This window comes from Pavona decussata, unplaced genomic scaffold (assembly GCF_977016875.1).
Source record: "Pavona decussata unplaced genomic scaffold, jaPavDecu1.1 SCAFFOLD_27, whole genome shotgun sequence".
Taxonomy (NCBI): Eukaryota; Metazoa; Cnidaria; class Anthozoa; order Scleractinia; family Agariciidae; genus Pavona; species Pavona decussata.
The window spans coordinates 1,937,501-1,954,100 of NW_028145450.1; the positions used below are offsets into that span (position 1 = coordinate 1,937,501).

The 16,600-nt window shown below is 38.3% G+C and overlaps 1 protein-coding gene and 1 pseudogene across 1 annotated transcript in view; both read left to right on the plus strand.

The window, feature by feature from the left end:
- The first annotated feature begins 3,302 nt into the window (after window positions 1-3,302).
- LOC146485288 (uncharacterized) overlaps window positions 3,303-16,600 on the plus strand; it is a 60,241-nt gene continuing 46,943 nt past the window's right edge. The window contains exons 1-2 of the mRNA XM_085103644.1: window positions 3,303-3,623; window positions 3,732-3,831. Of these exons, the coding sequence (XP_084959770.1) occupies window positions 3,759-3,831 (73 nt within the window). The 5' untranslated portion in view covers window positions 3,303-3,623; window positions 3,732-3,758. The remainder of the gene's footprint in view (window positions 3,624-3,731; window positions 3,832-16,600) is intronic.
- On the plus strand, window positions 13,458-14,568 carry LOC146485289 (uncharacterized; annotated as a pseudogene).

Here is a 16,600-nt window from a genome sequence, read left to right on the forward strand (position 1 = left end):
AATATTTTTGAAAAAAATCCAGGCTTGAACGGAATTCAAATCCATTACCTTTGCGATACTACTGCAGTGCTGCACAAGCTACTTTTGAGGTGCACGGTTCATTTAAATGAATGGAGTACTTCTAAAAAGTTCTCTTTTGGGGCCCCTAAAATGTGAGTTCTGTTACGAGGATATCGTCGCGCGATGTTTATGACTCAGAACAATTCAGTCTGACTCTTTCATATGCAAAAAAGGAAGAAATTTCTTGGTACGAAACGGCACAATTTCTTATATTTTTGTCAACATAACTTTGAAAACCGAAGACTTGTTTTGTGACACTTATGTTTATTTAATTCAGTTCACGCGATGGAAGTGTTAGCCCTTTAAACTATTCAACAAATACCAGACGAAAATATCCTCACACGGTATATTGGCTCGTGCCTGACTTTTTGGACTCTGGGGAAATCGTACACTATATATTTTTTTTACCATTGACTGTCCTGTGGAACAACTGAACTGGAACCGGAAGTCTAGTAAATTCTCAGAAAATGATGAGATTTCTGAGAAATGTATCAGCAACCGGATTTAAAAGCAACCTATTGAAATTTAGTGGATGACCGCATTCTTGCCTATCTAGTGGATTAAATGAATTCTAGCCCACAAGGTAAAGTTTTCTGTGGTCCTGTAGGGACGTTTAGGCAACACATGTCGGTCAGGCACGTGAAACCTTAAACGGAGGCTATGTCCTCGCAATCGATAGAAATACAAGCTTTACTGTCAGGGTGATCTGCCTGTTGAACATTAACCACTTTGGAAATAAGCAACTGGGTCGGTTGAGCTCCATAAGATGAAAAAAAAAAAAAAACTGGAACAAAAATGGCAGCATAGGGGACAGTTTTTGCTTTCTGTCACCATACTGGGAGAGACGAGAGTCTTGTTTGTCCCTCGATGATATTTGAATTCAGTTGACGCAACGAACGGTGGATCAGCCAGAAACAAAAGTGTTTTGTGCAAACTAGACATGTCCTGGAAAAATATGACGAATAATTTTTAATTGTAAGCTGATTAAACAAGTAGCGAAATGAAAATACACTCACACGCAATTGGGATTGGCACGTTCTATCTTGATTTTATCAGTCAAAAGTAACTTTCAAGCCTTGTACCTCAGAGCGAGGGGGAAAAAGCCTGGACAAATTAAAATCAATTCCTTTTCTTTCTGTCACCAAAAGGAGACACTGAAATCTTTAAAAACCAAAGAGTTGTTGTGTAGACGATATTTATTTAATTCCGTTTATGCCGTTGAAGTGGATCAGAAACAAAAGTGTTAAAAAATGCTATGGACATGTCCCCGACGAACAATTTTTATTTGTAAGCTGATGAAACAAGTAGCCGAATGAAAATACACCGGCACGCAATTGGGATTGGCACGCTCTATCTTGTTCTCATCATTCAAAAGTAACTTTAAAGCCTTTTGTATCACTAGGAAGCTTTTTGAAAATGTGTTTTATTTTAACACAGAAGAATCTACCCTGCGTTATTGTTTATTTTTATTACGAGACTGAAAAGCGAAAGCGACACCAAGGAATATCACTATTACTTTAAGGTCGCTGAACCCAAATTAATTGAACAAAAGCTCCGAGATAACTGAAGGGTCGGCTTCAGTGACGTAACAGAGGATGGGGTCTTGATTTGAGATAGCTACCGAAGTATTTTTGTTATTTAAATCGCTGACTACCTAAAAAAATCCTTCTTAACCCTTTTGAATACTGTAGATAGACCCAGGGTAAACATTGCGATTGAAGCATGAGAGACCGAATTGGCGAGAGTTGGAAAAGCGCCCTGTGTGTACAGTCACTGGTAAACTCAGAAAATTGTAGGAAGCTTCATTTACATTTTGCACTAAAAAGAAAGAAAGAACAAAAAATAAAACATCAAATTTCTTTCTATAAACTCAATTTCTAGTATTATCACAGACAAACATGGACAAACACTTTCCCCCCCAGGTTTTCGCGCTGTGGGAACTTCGGTGACAAACATTACGCAGGTACTGTTATATTTAACCTTTTCAGTAGATGGATAAGAGTATTAATACCTACTGCACACACGGTTCGCTACAAATTGCTTCTTGGCATTGAAATAACTTAAAGACAGCACCAAGAAGCTACAGAGACAACAAAGGAGAGTAGTTTTTTTTCTGTATTTGTTCACGGTTAAAACTTTCCCTATCACTGGAAGGGAGTTTGCATGAATGAATTGTAGAATTAATGTTGCTAATTAAAGACTGAAAGGCTCAATCAACAAACAAAATGATTTTTTTTTTTTTTACAGTCTTCACAGCCAATAACATCACGGCTTACTGACAAACGACCAATAACATCTGGACTTCGTTGACCAATCAGGTTAACAACCAGAGACGTATATATACCACCTACTGACGTTCCACAATTCACTTGACTCTGAAGATGACTTCCGCTCAGGTTGTCGAAACGTCAGTCAAAGTCACCACAAACAGTCCTTCTCAGGACTACACTCACCCGGATGATCATAATTTACGTACTTATGAATTTTGTTTTGTTAAGCAAAGGTCACTAACCTCGATAAGGGAACTGTATTGGCAAAAGGTAAATTATTTAAGGGTTGCTTCTTTAACTGTGACATGGTGCCATGGAATAAGCTGTCTCAATTGTTCATGTTTCTATTTATAAAGACAGCAAACACAAAAAAGTACTTTTAACTTGGTGTCTTGTTATTAGTACCTACGTCATTGTCTAAAACAAAAGCTAAAAAAAACTATGTACGAGTTGCCTGTCTGATGTAACAGCAAAGGAGTTAAAGATGGCCTTTTCATCTAGCTTCTCGTCATTAAGTAGGTCTATTCTTGAACACCATTTGTAACGTTTTCCTTCCTTTTACGAAGAAATGATAATGCATTGCACTTTCTGTCTTGTATTTGTATTCCGTATCAATTCCCAGATTTGATGTATCACGTTTCCTGTCCCCATTTTCATTCCAGGCCTCACACAAAAGAGCACTTGTCACAAACCAATCTCTTTTTTTTAAAATCACAGTCTATTCAGTGTTTTTTTTATTTTTTCGTGAAATTCGTCAGGGCAATTGAAATGTTTTCTTATCAAGGTTAATTTGGTTCTGTTTTGTTTTTCAATCCCTATTTACCAAAACCACTGACCTTTAAATGCCAGGAAAATAGTACTGTAGAGGACTAGCTTCAGTTCTTCAAATGTTGCCAACAATGCTGGCAACGCATTTGGAACCTTAAAACGATTAGCCAGGTATGTGGGTTTAGTTATGAGGTTAAGCATTCAAAATCCGTCACTTGTTGTTGAATACACTGTATTTTCCGCCTTGGAAAATATTATACTCCTAATGTATTGTCCCGAGGGAAACAGTTAGTTTTGTTTTCCCGAGAGTCCGGAAGTTTCCCTGGACGAAGTCGAGGGAAACATCAGGATTCGAGAGAAAACAAAACTAACTAGTTTCCCGAGGGACCATAAATTAAGAGCTTTGTTATATATTTAGACTTTCCCTCCAACAATGACAGCAAAACAAACAAACAAACAACTGAGAGGGCAACAACTGCGGGATTGTATCACGGTCGGGATACATTTGTATTTGATCAGGGACACGTGACCAAGAATCAACCAATCACAGTGCTTGTTTTGTGAAGCGAAAGTCTAGGTATATAACAAATATCTTTCACCTCCTAGAAAGGAGTCTTTACTTGGTCTTTGTAGTGATAATCACTCCAGGACATCCAAATTATGGGATTGAGTCAAGGAAGTCTACTTCTTCTGTTGGTTAGCTTTTGCCTCTTATGCTTCCAAGGTGTTCAAGGTAATTCAATTTTCGTCAATTTTGGAGCACTTAAATTTTATGTAAAGTTGTATAAAGCTTTATAACCCAGTTTTCTTCAAAGGCGATATATTGGCTAACTCCAATTTGACTTAAACGATTGTTCATCGCTTCTTCCGCCGACTGGTTTGAGCCACACCCCCTTCTCGTGCAACACCTTACTTTTTCGGATTAGTGTAAAATATGGAGTATAATTTTCAAGGAAAAACGACAGTTTTTTAGTCCTGGATTGATTTTCTATAGAGTTTTCCAGCAAGCGCACAACAAAGAAATGTATGTAAAACATCAATTCTTCGCAATCTTGCCATTTCCTTGCTCAAAAAGGGAGCAAAAGAGCATCCAGGAGTAATTTCATTAATAATTAGAAAGGATATCATAAACACACAAAAACACACGTTGAAAAGTAGAAATTGCCTTTCAGTCAAGGGTTGTTTTATTCAAGTACTGATATCAGCGAGGAGAGAGAAGAGACTTTACCGAAGGTTTTGGTTTCATTTTCCTACCAGCGCACGAATAACATCTCTAAAGGTCACCAAGAATTGACTGGAGGCTTCACTTTGGCATAAAACAGTTATCTAGGAAAACATCAATTAGAAATATCCATTGGTGTTACCCATAAAGTTGTCAACTGGAAGGAAGATTAATGTCGCTCGGACTTATTAGAGTTATCAAAATAACAAGTCATAGTCAAACCTATTGTCTCGAGCATAACTTACCGAAACACTGAACAAAGGCAATTTTGATCAGTACGTGCACAAACTCTTGCCATGTCGAAAGCCTGTTTGATTTATGTAATTAAGCTCGTGATAGTAAGGTTTGTGACCTTTGGGAGGCCTTGGTTGTGAGAAAGAGAATATTTTCCCTTCCAGAGGCAAGGGAGCGTCTTTCCATTGATTCGCTTCTTGATTTTTAAGGAGAGGAGCTGTGTTTTCACCGCGCCTGTTGTTATGATCTTTTATTCATTCGGATAACAGTAGCAAAGCTAGCAATTACCCTGAGAGACTGGTATGCATTCGAAGGTCAAAAGTAATTTCACGTTTGCCTTGGTTTCGCTTTACCATGCTCTGTAATTGGTTAACAAAGTTCGCGCCATATTGTCAACAAATGGGAAGTCAAACAAAGAACAATCGTGCCTTGCGCGCACGCGTTTTCCTGCACTAAGTGCCAATTACATGTAGTATTTGCTTCGAGTTCTAATTGGTTCATTGCCGCAATTCCAGTGTGATAGATCAGTGTAATTACTTTGATTTTAGCCTTACAATATTCATTGAAAACCGCTCCAGATAGAGGCATTCAGATGGTGAATTCACAAAGGATGTTTGTCTCAATAAAGCTTTTTAACCACAACTTCAGATTTATAAGCGGTCTAAAGAGCACACCATGGACTTTGTTTCCATGGAAATCAGCTTTTTTTGTTACAACAAATTACTCTCGGGTAGAATCTAACAAGATTACCGAAAATCCTACAAACTGGAGAGTAGAAAGAGAGAAAGGAACAGCATCTCAGGAACGTGTCACGAGTTGAAACTGTTGATATTGGCAGAACGGCGCACGCTATTGGGGTTGGCACGTTCTATTTATTCTTTTCATCGAAGTAACTTTAAAGTATTGTGCCTTAGGGCAGTGGAGGTATTTTGACTCTGGGGATATCTTAAACACTTTTTTTTTTCCATTGACTGCCCTGTGAAATAGGAGACCTTGAACCGGAAGTCTAGTTTCTCAGAAAGCTGATCAGATTTCTGAGAAATGTATCGACAGCTGGATTTAGAAGCAAACTATTACAATTTAGTGGATGACCACATTCTTGCATGCCCAGTGGATTAAATGAATTCTAGCCTATAAGGAAAACGTTTCCGACTGTGGTCGTGCAGGAAAGTATGGACAACTTAGTGTATTAATTTTGATCGCACAGCTCTTCTGACACACATAAAGGTTTACAATTAATGAAGTTTAAAATCATGTTAAGTCGTGCAGCTCCAACTGTAACAGAAGCTATTTCCTCCATAGAAAAACATGATTTACTGTCAGAGTGATCTGACTAATATTGAACATTAACCACTTTGGAAATAAGCAACTTGGTCGAAGACTTTCAAAACAAATAAAAAAAAAATGAATAAAACCTGACAACATTCGGGACAAATTCTTTGCTTTTGTCACCAAAAAGAAGAGACTGGAATCTTAAATAGCCATAGAGTTGTTGTGTGGATAATATTTATTTAATTTCGTTAATGCGATTGAAGTGAATGAGAAACGGAAGTGTTAAAAATGCTATGGACATGTCCCGGAAAAGAAAAAAAAAGTATGTGAAGACCAACTTCTATTTGTAAGCTGATTAAACAATTAGCCGAATGAAAATACCACGGCTCACACGCAATTGGGATTGCAGCTCTATGCTGTTTTTATTAGTCAAAAATAATTTTAAAACTTGGTGTCTCAGTTCGAGGGAGTTAACGTTATTTGAAAAAGTGTTTGATCTAGTTTTGTTACTCCGCTAAAACTTCGTAATTCTAAGAACCTAGCCTGTGCATAGTGTATATGTTTTGTTTGTGTCTCTCCAGGTAATCTTGTCAAGTAAGTCCTGGAAAGGTTTTCAAAAATTTTCTTCGTTTATCAGATTTTAAAAGTTATGTTGAAGTCCAGGGCGGATACAACTTCTAAAGCCTACGTTCGCGTTATTAGAAAGTTTTTTTGAGTGGTTCAAAAGTAAACATTTCAACATGCAGCTACATTTTCCTCTTAGTGTTGTTTCTCTTTATTTATTTGAAGTTCAGCAGTCTTGCACTTCTAGTTCCTCAGTAATTTTAGCCCATGCCGCCCTTAAATGGCTACATTCCTTTGTCCTTAGAATGGATCGTAATCCTTTGGATAGTGACTTTTGAAGGAATATTGTCGAGTCAACTGCTTAAAGGGCCCTAGTCAGCCACACTTTTGTTTTTGTTTATATGCAAGAGTTTGGCTATTATATTTTATTCGGAGCATGTCGAAAGGAACGAAATCACTCTGAAACTACTAAAGATAACGAAACATACTTTCAGGAACACAACTTACAGTAAAGCAATAAGATTTCGCTTCACCATGCAATATCAATAATTTCGATGGCATCGAAAATGGCGGAGGCTGACTATGGTCCTTTAACGCCAGAAATCAGAGCCCGTTATGAAAAAGAAGCCTATTACCACAGAAATCATAAGGAGTATTTTAGATATTCATAATGAGAAAGACGCTAATTTAAAGAATCTTCGTATCGCTGCGTTATGCTCTTTAGCTTTTGCAGGATTTCTTCGTTATGATGACATTATGCAGTATCGCTCCTAAGCATATTGAATTTCACAGCGATTATTTAAGAATCTTTGTACCCCATAGTAAGACTGATGCTTGTAAGGAAGGGAATTACGTCTCCAGATCTAAGTACTGTCCTGCTGGTGTTTTACCGGCAAAGGTACTTAGATATATCTGGTATTGACTTATGTAGTTCTCTCCCTTTATTTAGACCGCTTGTATTTCACCGTAGTAAATATATCTATACCGTTAGAAGTGGTTAGATTTCTTATACTACCTGTAGGGATATCTTAAAGAATACGTTAAGTCAACTGGGTTACAGCCCTAATGATTATGGTCTTCATAGTTTAAGATCCGGTGGCATTACATCTGCGGTACGTAATAGTTGTAACTCGATTCCAGAAAGACTTCTTAAAATGCATGGTAGATGGAAATATGATTCGGCCAAGGATATGTATGTAAAAGAAAGCCTTGAAAGCAGTTTGCAATGTATTATCGAACGTATATGATTTCCTGCATGCTACTATAAGGATTTGTTGAAAAAACAAAAAAAAACCCAAACAGTTTTGTAATTTTCCTCAATCTATTATTTATTTGGATCCGCTAGCGCATCCTTCCATATTTCTTGTTTGATATTTTGTATTATGGGGATAAAAGGGTAAAATGATTTAGGTTCGTTTGAGCGAAGCGAATTAGAACGTAAATTATGGCGTTTTGTGAAAGGCAATAAAGGGTGTTATTGGCTCCCACGTACGAACGTGAACGGAGTTAAAGAGCACCCTTAGTGATTACTGAAAGGAACTTGAAATATTAACACCTTGGTAGGAAAAGGGAAGGGCAAACTGCAATTATCGTCATGTGAAGATTTTGTGGCCGATCTCAGCCATCAATTCATGTTAGTACAGTTAAGCTTTCAACAACACCGCACTGTAGCTGCTTCATTAGATTTTTAAGTTTCAATTGATGTTTCTTTTTGTTAAAAGCGGATAGACAAAAGAAAGACTGCCAAAACGTTTTCATTAGGAATTAAATTGTTTTGTTTTGCCCGAGGGGCATGCAAAATAATTCTGTCACCTATTCGCTATAAATTTTTTATGTTCTGTGGACGATTCAATATGAATGCTGAAAATTTTTTGAGTGACACCAATGCAAATGAGGACCTCATCGGTACAGTTAAGAGACAGAAACGGGTCGTAAAAAAACTTACGAAACTTCATAATCGCTTGATAAAGTAAAAATTCCTTCCTTCACCCCCAAAATGTTAACTTAATACTGTAAACAAATACATTCTAAATTATAAAATTGGTTAACTGTTGCCGAGAAGATAAATTTTCATTTCTAACTGAAAAGGAAAAGATGATGACGAGAAAAACAACTGTGGCTTAATTTCTGGGCACCAAAATTGCAAACTTAACATTCTTTGAAAAATTTTCACAACGTTTTATTTTTATTTTTTGAGAACAAACGTCTCCGAAAATTAAGGCTATTTTAACGTTAGTGATCCAGCTCGGATAGAAAGACTGTAACTATTTGCCGTATATGTTTAAGGTATTGCAGAGAATTTAGACAGGGTTTAAAAAGTCCAAAGTGTGAAAAAACAAACGAAAAAAAAAATTGCGCTTAAAGGCTTTCTGTCCAAAACTTTTTGAAGGCAGGTTTGAGAAAATACTTAGTTTATCTTTATCAGTTTTTATCAGTAGTAAAATTTTGCCAAAATTACAAAATTGATTACAATCCGATTGATTATATATTTTGTGCTGTATTTGTTCCATGCTTGCCACAGTTCTAATATTCCTTCTTTCACCTGCAAAAGTCAACTAGATACTGTAAACAAATATATTTCAAATTAGAAAATTGACTAATGTCTGCCAAGAAGAGAAATTTTCATTCCTCACTGCAAAGGAAAGTATGGTGACGAGAAAAAAACGGCTTCTGTGCACATAAAATACAAAATTAATACACCTTAAAAATAATTACACAAAATTTTCTTTTTCTTTTCTCTTTTCTCTTTCTTTTCTTTTCTTTTTTTTTTTTTTTTTTGAGAAGCAAAAGAAAATTTTGTATTGGCATGAGTGCAAAAGCATACAATTGGTTGTAGAAAAATTCGATTTGATGCTATTTGCGAATTTCATTGATGTTAAATTTGACCGTTTTGTGAAAGGCAATACAGGATGTTATTGCCTCCCACATAGCAACGTGAACTGACACTTAATAATTGATAACTTGAAGGAAGTTGAAACATGTTAAATTTGATAGTTTGGTGAAGGCAATAAATAGTGTTATTGGCTCCCACATACGAGTCAGAGTGAACGGAGTTAAAGAGGACCCTCAGTGATTACTTAACTGAAGGGAAGTTGAAATATTAACACCTTGGTAGGAAAAGGGAAGGGCAAACTGCAATTACCGTCATGTGTAGATTTTGTGGCCGATCTCATCCATCAATTCATGTTAGTACAGTTAAGCTTTCAACAACACCGCACTGTAGCTGTTTCTTTAGATTTTTAAGTTTTTTTTTATGTTTTTTGGGTTAAAAAAGGATGGACAAAGGAAAGACTGCCAAGACTTTTTTGATTAGGAATTAAATAGTTTTGTTTTGCACTAGGGGCAGGCAAAATAATTCTGTCACCTATTCGCTATAAATTTCATGTTCTGTGGACGATTCAGCATGAATGCTTAAAATGTTTTGAACGACTCCGATAGAAATGAGGACCTCATCGATACAGTTGAGAGACAGAAACGGGTCGAAGAAACGCAATTTATGAAACTTTGTACTCGCTTGATAAAGTGAAAATTCTTTCTTTCATGCACCCACAATAATGTTAACTAAATACTGTAAACAAATACATTCAAAATTAGAATATATACTAATTGTTGCCAAGAAGAGAAATTTTCATTTTGAACTGAAAAGGAAAAGATGGTAACGAGAAAAAAAAAATTCCGGCTTTATTTGTGGGCACCAAAATTAGAAACTTAAAATTCTTTGAAAAATTTACACAACATCTTGTTTTTATTTTTTGAGAACAAACGTCTCCGAAAATTAAAACTATTTAAATGTTGGTGATCCAGCTGGGATAGAAAAACTGTACTATTTGCCATATGTGTTAAAGGTATTCCAGAGAATTTAGACAGGGTTTAAATTAAGGGTCCAAAGTGTGAATAAAAATATATATATATATATATATATATATATATATATATATATATATATATATATATATATATATATATAATAAAATCGCGATTAAAGGCTTTCTGTCCAAACGTTTCTGAAGGCAGGTTTGAGAAAAAAATAATAATTTATTTTTATCTTTTTTTTATCAAAATTAACATTTTGCCAAAATTATAAAATTGATTACAATCCGATTGTTTTTATTTTGCGCTGTAGTTTTTACCATGCTTGCCACAGTTCCAATATTCCTTCTTTCATCCGCAAAAGTCAACTAGATACTGTAAACAAATATATTTTAAATTAAAAAATTAACTAATGTCTGCCGAAAAGATAAATTTTCATTTCTAACTGCAAAGGAAAGTATGGTCACGAGAAAAAATTGTGGCTTTTGCGCATATAAATTACAAAATAAAGACATCTTGAAAAAAGTTACACAACGTTTTCTTTTTCTTTTTCCTTTTTTTTGTTTTGTTTGAGAGGCAAAAGAAAATTCTGTATTGGCATAAGTGCAAAAGCATACAATTGGTTGTAGGAAAATTCGATTTGATGCTATTTGCGAATTTCATTGATGGTAAATTTGATCGTTTTGTGAAAGGCAATAAAGGATGTTATTGCCCCCCACATAGCAACGTGAACTGACACTTAATAATTGATAGCTTGAAGGAAGTTGAAATATGTTAAATTTGATAGTTTGGTGAAGGCAATAAAGGGTGTTATTGGCCCCCACATACGAGAGTGAACAGAGTTAAAGAGGACCCTCAGTGATTACAGAAAGGAAGTTGAAATATTAACACCTTGGTAGGAAAAGGGAAGGGCAAACTGCAATTATCGTCATGTGAAGATTTTGTGGCCGATCTCAGCCATCAATTTATGTTAGTACAGTTAAGCTTTCAACAACACCGCACTGCTGCTGTTTCTTTAGATTTTTAAGTTTATTTTGATGTTTTTTTTAGTTTAAAGCGGATGGACAAAGGAAAGACTTGCAAGACTTTTTTTCATAAGGAATTAAATTGATTTGATTTGCCCTAGGGACATGCAAAATAATTCTGTCACGTATTTGTTATAAATTTTATGTTTTTTAGTCGGAACAAAACTTGATGTTTTTCTCGAGTTGTACGAGAGTGTTTTTTTTTTGGTATGTTCGCCGTGTGGAGTTTGACTGGCAATAAATACAAATCCTGTATGTGGTGGAGTCTCGTGGCATAATTATTGGTAGCAGAGCGAGGTTCTGTGGACGTTTGAATATGAATGCTGGAGATGACGAGAATGTTTTGAACGACGCCGATGCAAATGAGGACCTAATCGATACAGTTAGGAGACAGAAACGGCTCGGAAAAACGCAACTTACCAAACTTTATATTCGCTTCATAAAGTTGATGACGAAAGAAACCATTGACGGAGATGCTATTCTAACAGCCCTTGAAGATACAGAAGAGAAGAAGATGGAAACGATCCAAATAGTTGGAGATTTAGTTGTTCTCTACGAGGAGAAAGGTTACAAAAGAACTCCGGAACGCTCCGAAGGAGACGAAATAGAAAAATTGATAGAGGTACACCGACTAGAAGTCGCGAACGTGAAAGATTTTATCTCTTTTTTCCTAAAGAAGACAGCGTCCTTACCTTGCAGTGTTTCGTCGATGAGTGAATTTCCCGTGGGAAACATTCCAAAACTAATTGAAGCGAAAAGTAAGTTACCACCTTCGACGTACGAACTGCCCAATCAGAGAAGAAGTGATGACATTATTAGGGCTATCAAGGATCCGCTTCAACCCGCAAAAGTGAACAAAGATTCGCAAGAACGTCAACCATTGGTAGGGATATGTGGAGCCAGTTAAAGCGCGTTTCTATTACAGCGTTGAACGTCGACAAGAAAACTTACAAAGGATGGAAAACAGCTTTCATGGTATGTATTGATCAAGCACCAGCGACACTTGGATGTAAGCTGTTGCAACTTCGACAACATTTATCTGGTGAAGCTCTAAAGGCGGTAGAAACGTTAGGACATTTAGCAGCGGCTTACGAAGCAGCAAAGGAGAGGCTAGAGAAAAAATTTGGCCGTTAGAGAAAACAAATTGCATTAATTTAGAAGAGTTGGAGGCCATTAAGCCCGTTGGCCCTGGCAACGCAAGGGATCTAGAGAGGTTTGCAGATTTGTTGGACGTACTTGTAGTTAATCTCAAAGAAGCCGATCGACATAAGGAACTGGGCAATGAACATTATATGTCAGTCTGTGCAAAAAGCTGGATGTACGAAAATGGTCGATGGGAATCAGTGGAAACGTTAAAGGAATTTATTATACAAGGGGCCGAATTTTAGAGAGTGGCTTCGGAGACCATTCGTGAAGTTAACACAGCAAGCAAGAGATTCGAGCAGAATCAAAATCGGAAGGGATAGCGAGAAGTCCGCTTGGCGTTCTTTGGTCGAGATCAGAAAACGGAAAACCGCAGAAAAACAGCATACATGTCACGCCCTTGTAAAGTATGTAATGGACCGCATGGAGATTGGGGATGGGAGAAGTTTAAAGCCATGAGTATTCAAGAGAGATGGGATGCCGCCAAGCGTCTTCATTTGTGTTTCCATTGCTTTGTAGGTGACCAATTTGGCCAAGCGTGTGTCAGAACCAGGACATGTGGGATAAATAGTTGCAACGACAAGCACAACAGATTACTGCACACTTACAGGAAACAATAAAAAGATGGAAGTACGAAGTAGTCAGCTGATGTCACATCACAATGTACCAAGTGGTGAAACAGCTGGGAACAGCAACCTGAGAGTCGAGTCTAAAAGGAAACCGTTGGACGTCTTGCTCCCTCAGGATTCCGCTGACATTCAGACAGAGAGATCCCACACTACGACAGTGGCAGAACATGCAGATGTACGAGTTCTAGTATCGAGAACAGTTCCTGTAATCGTAAAAAATGGTGGTCGAAAACTCAAAGTGAATGCCTTATTGGACGAAGCCTCTACGAAGACCTATATTAATGCAGACATAGCAGCGGAACTTGGACTCCCAGAACGGTCACAGAAAGTCACCGTTAACGGCTTGAATGGAAAAACTGAGACTTTCGAGACCAATCCAGTTAAAGTTGAACTTGAGAGTTTGGATGCTAGCGTGAAAACAGCTATCAATGCATTTACTGCTGAGCAGGTGGCTGGAAACATGAAAGCAATCAACTGGGGCCGCAAAGTGGACTCACCTGAAGGACATACAATTTCCGGATCCAGGACCACGCCCTTTTGTGGACGTACTCGACCTAGTCGATTACGCTTAGTTACATTATTCGTTTAAGAACGTTGGAGGAATATCGGGCGAACCAGTGGCAACACTTACGCCTTTGGGGTGGACATGTGTTGGATTTCCTAGCGGTCTAAAAGGCAGCGACTCGCAAACGAGTTTCACACCAACTTACCTTGTTCGAGAACATAGGCAAGACTCATATGAGATTGGTGTTTTACTTTGCAGTTTCTGGGCAGTTGAAGCTTCTGGGACGCTTAAAGACGCACAATTCCTGGATTTCGACGACAAGTTGGCACTAGAGAAAGTTGAGAAGTCCGTCAAATACGTAAATGGAAGATATCAAGAGGTGATTCCGTGGAAACATCCCGAACCTGAACTACCAGACAATTACCAGATGCGGTGCGTCGGCTGTTTGACACTGAAAAGAGGTTGCGGAACAACCCAGAGGTTGGAGAGGCTTACTCCAAATGCATCAGTCAGTACCTTGAGAAAGGATTCATTAGAAAGATAGATCCAGCCGAGAGCAGACCATCAAGTGGTTGTAAGGCCTGATAGAACTACGACGAAAATTCGTATTGTATTCGATGCTTCCACCAAGTGTGAGGGAGTCTCCTTGAATGACACCATTCTCCCTTGACCAAAGCTGCAGAAGGATTTGAACGATGTGCTGCCACGTTTTCGCAAACATCCTGTGGCATTAGTTTGTGGCATTGCAGAAATTTACTTGAGAATTGAAGTTTCACTAAAAGACCGACCATATCTGCGCTTCCTGTGGGGATCACTAGAAAAAGAGAAGGAGCCGAAAGAATTTGAATTCAATCGCGTAGTGTTTGGAATGAACTCATCGCCATTCCAAGCTCAGTTTGTGGCTCAAGCGAATACCGGGAAGCACAAGAACGAATTTCCAATGGCTGCAGAGACTGTGCTAAAATCTACTTATATGGACGAAAGTATGGACTCTGTGGCGGACGATAACCAAGCCTTGAAACTGTACAGCCAATTAGACAAGCTGTGGTCAAGAGCAGGAATGTGAGCTTGAAAGTGGTTGTCAAATTCATCTAAGTTTCTCAAAAAGATTCCAGTTGAAGACAGAGCATCTGAACTCCATCAGTAGTGGAGTGCCAATGGTGTGAAGACACTTAGGGTCGCCTGGTTACCAGATAGAGACGTGTTTACCTTCAAGACAAATCCTCCAGAGGAAGGGTTTAAACTTACCAAACATAGTTTGCTAAAGAAGATTGCGAAGTTGTTTGATCCAGTTGGTTTCTTAGCGCCGTTCCTCATTCGTGCAGGAGTTCTATTGCAAGAGATGTGGGATGCTGGACTCGATTGGGACGATCTTTTGAGAGGCTATTTGTCTAGAAGAGTTCGGACATGGTTCAGTGAGTTAAAAGATTTACCGCGAATCAAAGTTGTCTGCGCTTAGGGCAGGACGAGGAACTGCTTTGAGAGACACTACATACATTTGTTGATGCATCGCTGGATGCGTATACAGCTGTCGTCTTCTCAAGAGTATGTTATAATAGTGGATTGTTATCCATAGGGCTAGTGACTGCTAAGACAAGAGTTGCGCAGATTGGAACTGATGGCAGCAGTTCTCGGGTTAAGAATATCAGATTCTGTTTCCAGACAGTGCCTTGAAACAAGTAACCTTCTGGTCTGATAACATGAATGTACTGTGGTGGATCAGAGGAAGGAGTTGGTCAGTCAACCTTTTGTCGCTAACCGAGTGGGAGAGATTCAGAGTCTGACTGATCCTCAGCAATGGCGATTCGTTCTAACCAAAGAAAATCCAGCTGGCCTTGTTACAAGAGGCTTAGAAGTATCAGGCTAGCTAACTGCGAGGAGCGGTGGAACGGTCCTGAATTCCTTTCAAACGAGGAGTCGGAATGGCCAATAAATCGTGTCAACGTAGACCAGGAAACGAAATCAGTGGAAATCAAGAAGAATGACCGAGAATTCTCCAAACAAGCAAGTGATTATACCGAGGAACGAACAATGATTTCACTAAAGGAGAATAATCATTCATGGCGTTTGAATCCAAATCGATTTTCGAGTTGGCAAAATTAAAGTTTATTAGAGTTGAGGCATGGGTCTATCGTTTCATAAACAACTGCAGACTTCGTGAAAGAGAGAGTGGAGAGCTAAAGCCAGGAGAAATTGATGACGCAGAAATTCAAGCGGTTAAAAGCGCACAACAAGAAGCTTTTCTCGACGAGTACACAGCTCTTCTTCGCCAAAGAGAGTTACCAAAGAACAGCAAATTGCTTGGATTAAAACCAAGACTTGGCAAAGTGGGTCAGAGCAGGGGTAAAGGTCGACTGAGATATGCAGAATTCTTATCAGAAGACGCACGATTTCCTATAATCCTGCTCCGCAATAATCAAGTGGCAAAGCTAATTGTCAACATTGGCGGCTTTATCAACCCGGTTTTGGATAATATTTGGACGCGAAGAAATTAGAAAATGGAAGATAGAGTGCAATGATTGTCGAAGACGAAAAGTTCAAGCAGCAAAGCAAGTTATGGCCCCTCTACCACACATAAGACTCAGTTTATCACTGCGAGCATTTGCAAAGACGGCAGTGGTTATCGGAGGCTCTTTTATCACCATGCAAGGCAGAGGAACAAGGAGGCAGAAACGTTACTTGTGTTGGTTTACCTGTCTCGCGACGAGAGCTGGGGATTGCCAATGGTCTTGATATGGATTCGTTTGGATCAGGGAGTTACCTGGCACTATAATCCCCGAGTAGCACCGCATTTTGGTGGCGTACATGAATCAATGATTAACGCATTGAATCGGGCTGTGCATGCAGTTTTAGGAAACGCAGACATCACTGACGAAGAATTAATGACCGCATTTACCGGAGCAGAGGCACTTTTGGATTCAAGACCTCTAACCTTTCAGTCTGCAAGTCCCGATGATGATGTACCATTAACTCCAAACCATTTCTTAATCGGTCAAATTGGTGGACATTTCGCCCCAGAGTCAGTGGACGAGAAAACGTTCAGCCCAAAGAAAAGATGGAGAAGAGTGCGAAAATTAGTTAGACACTTCTGGCACAGA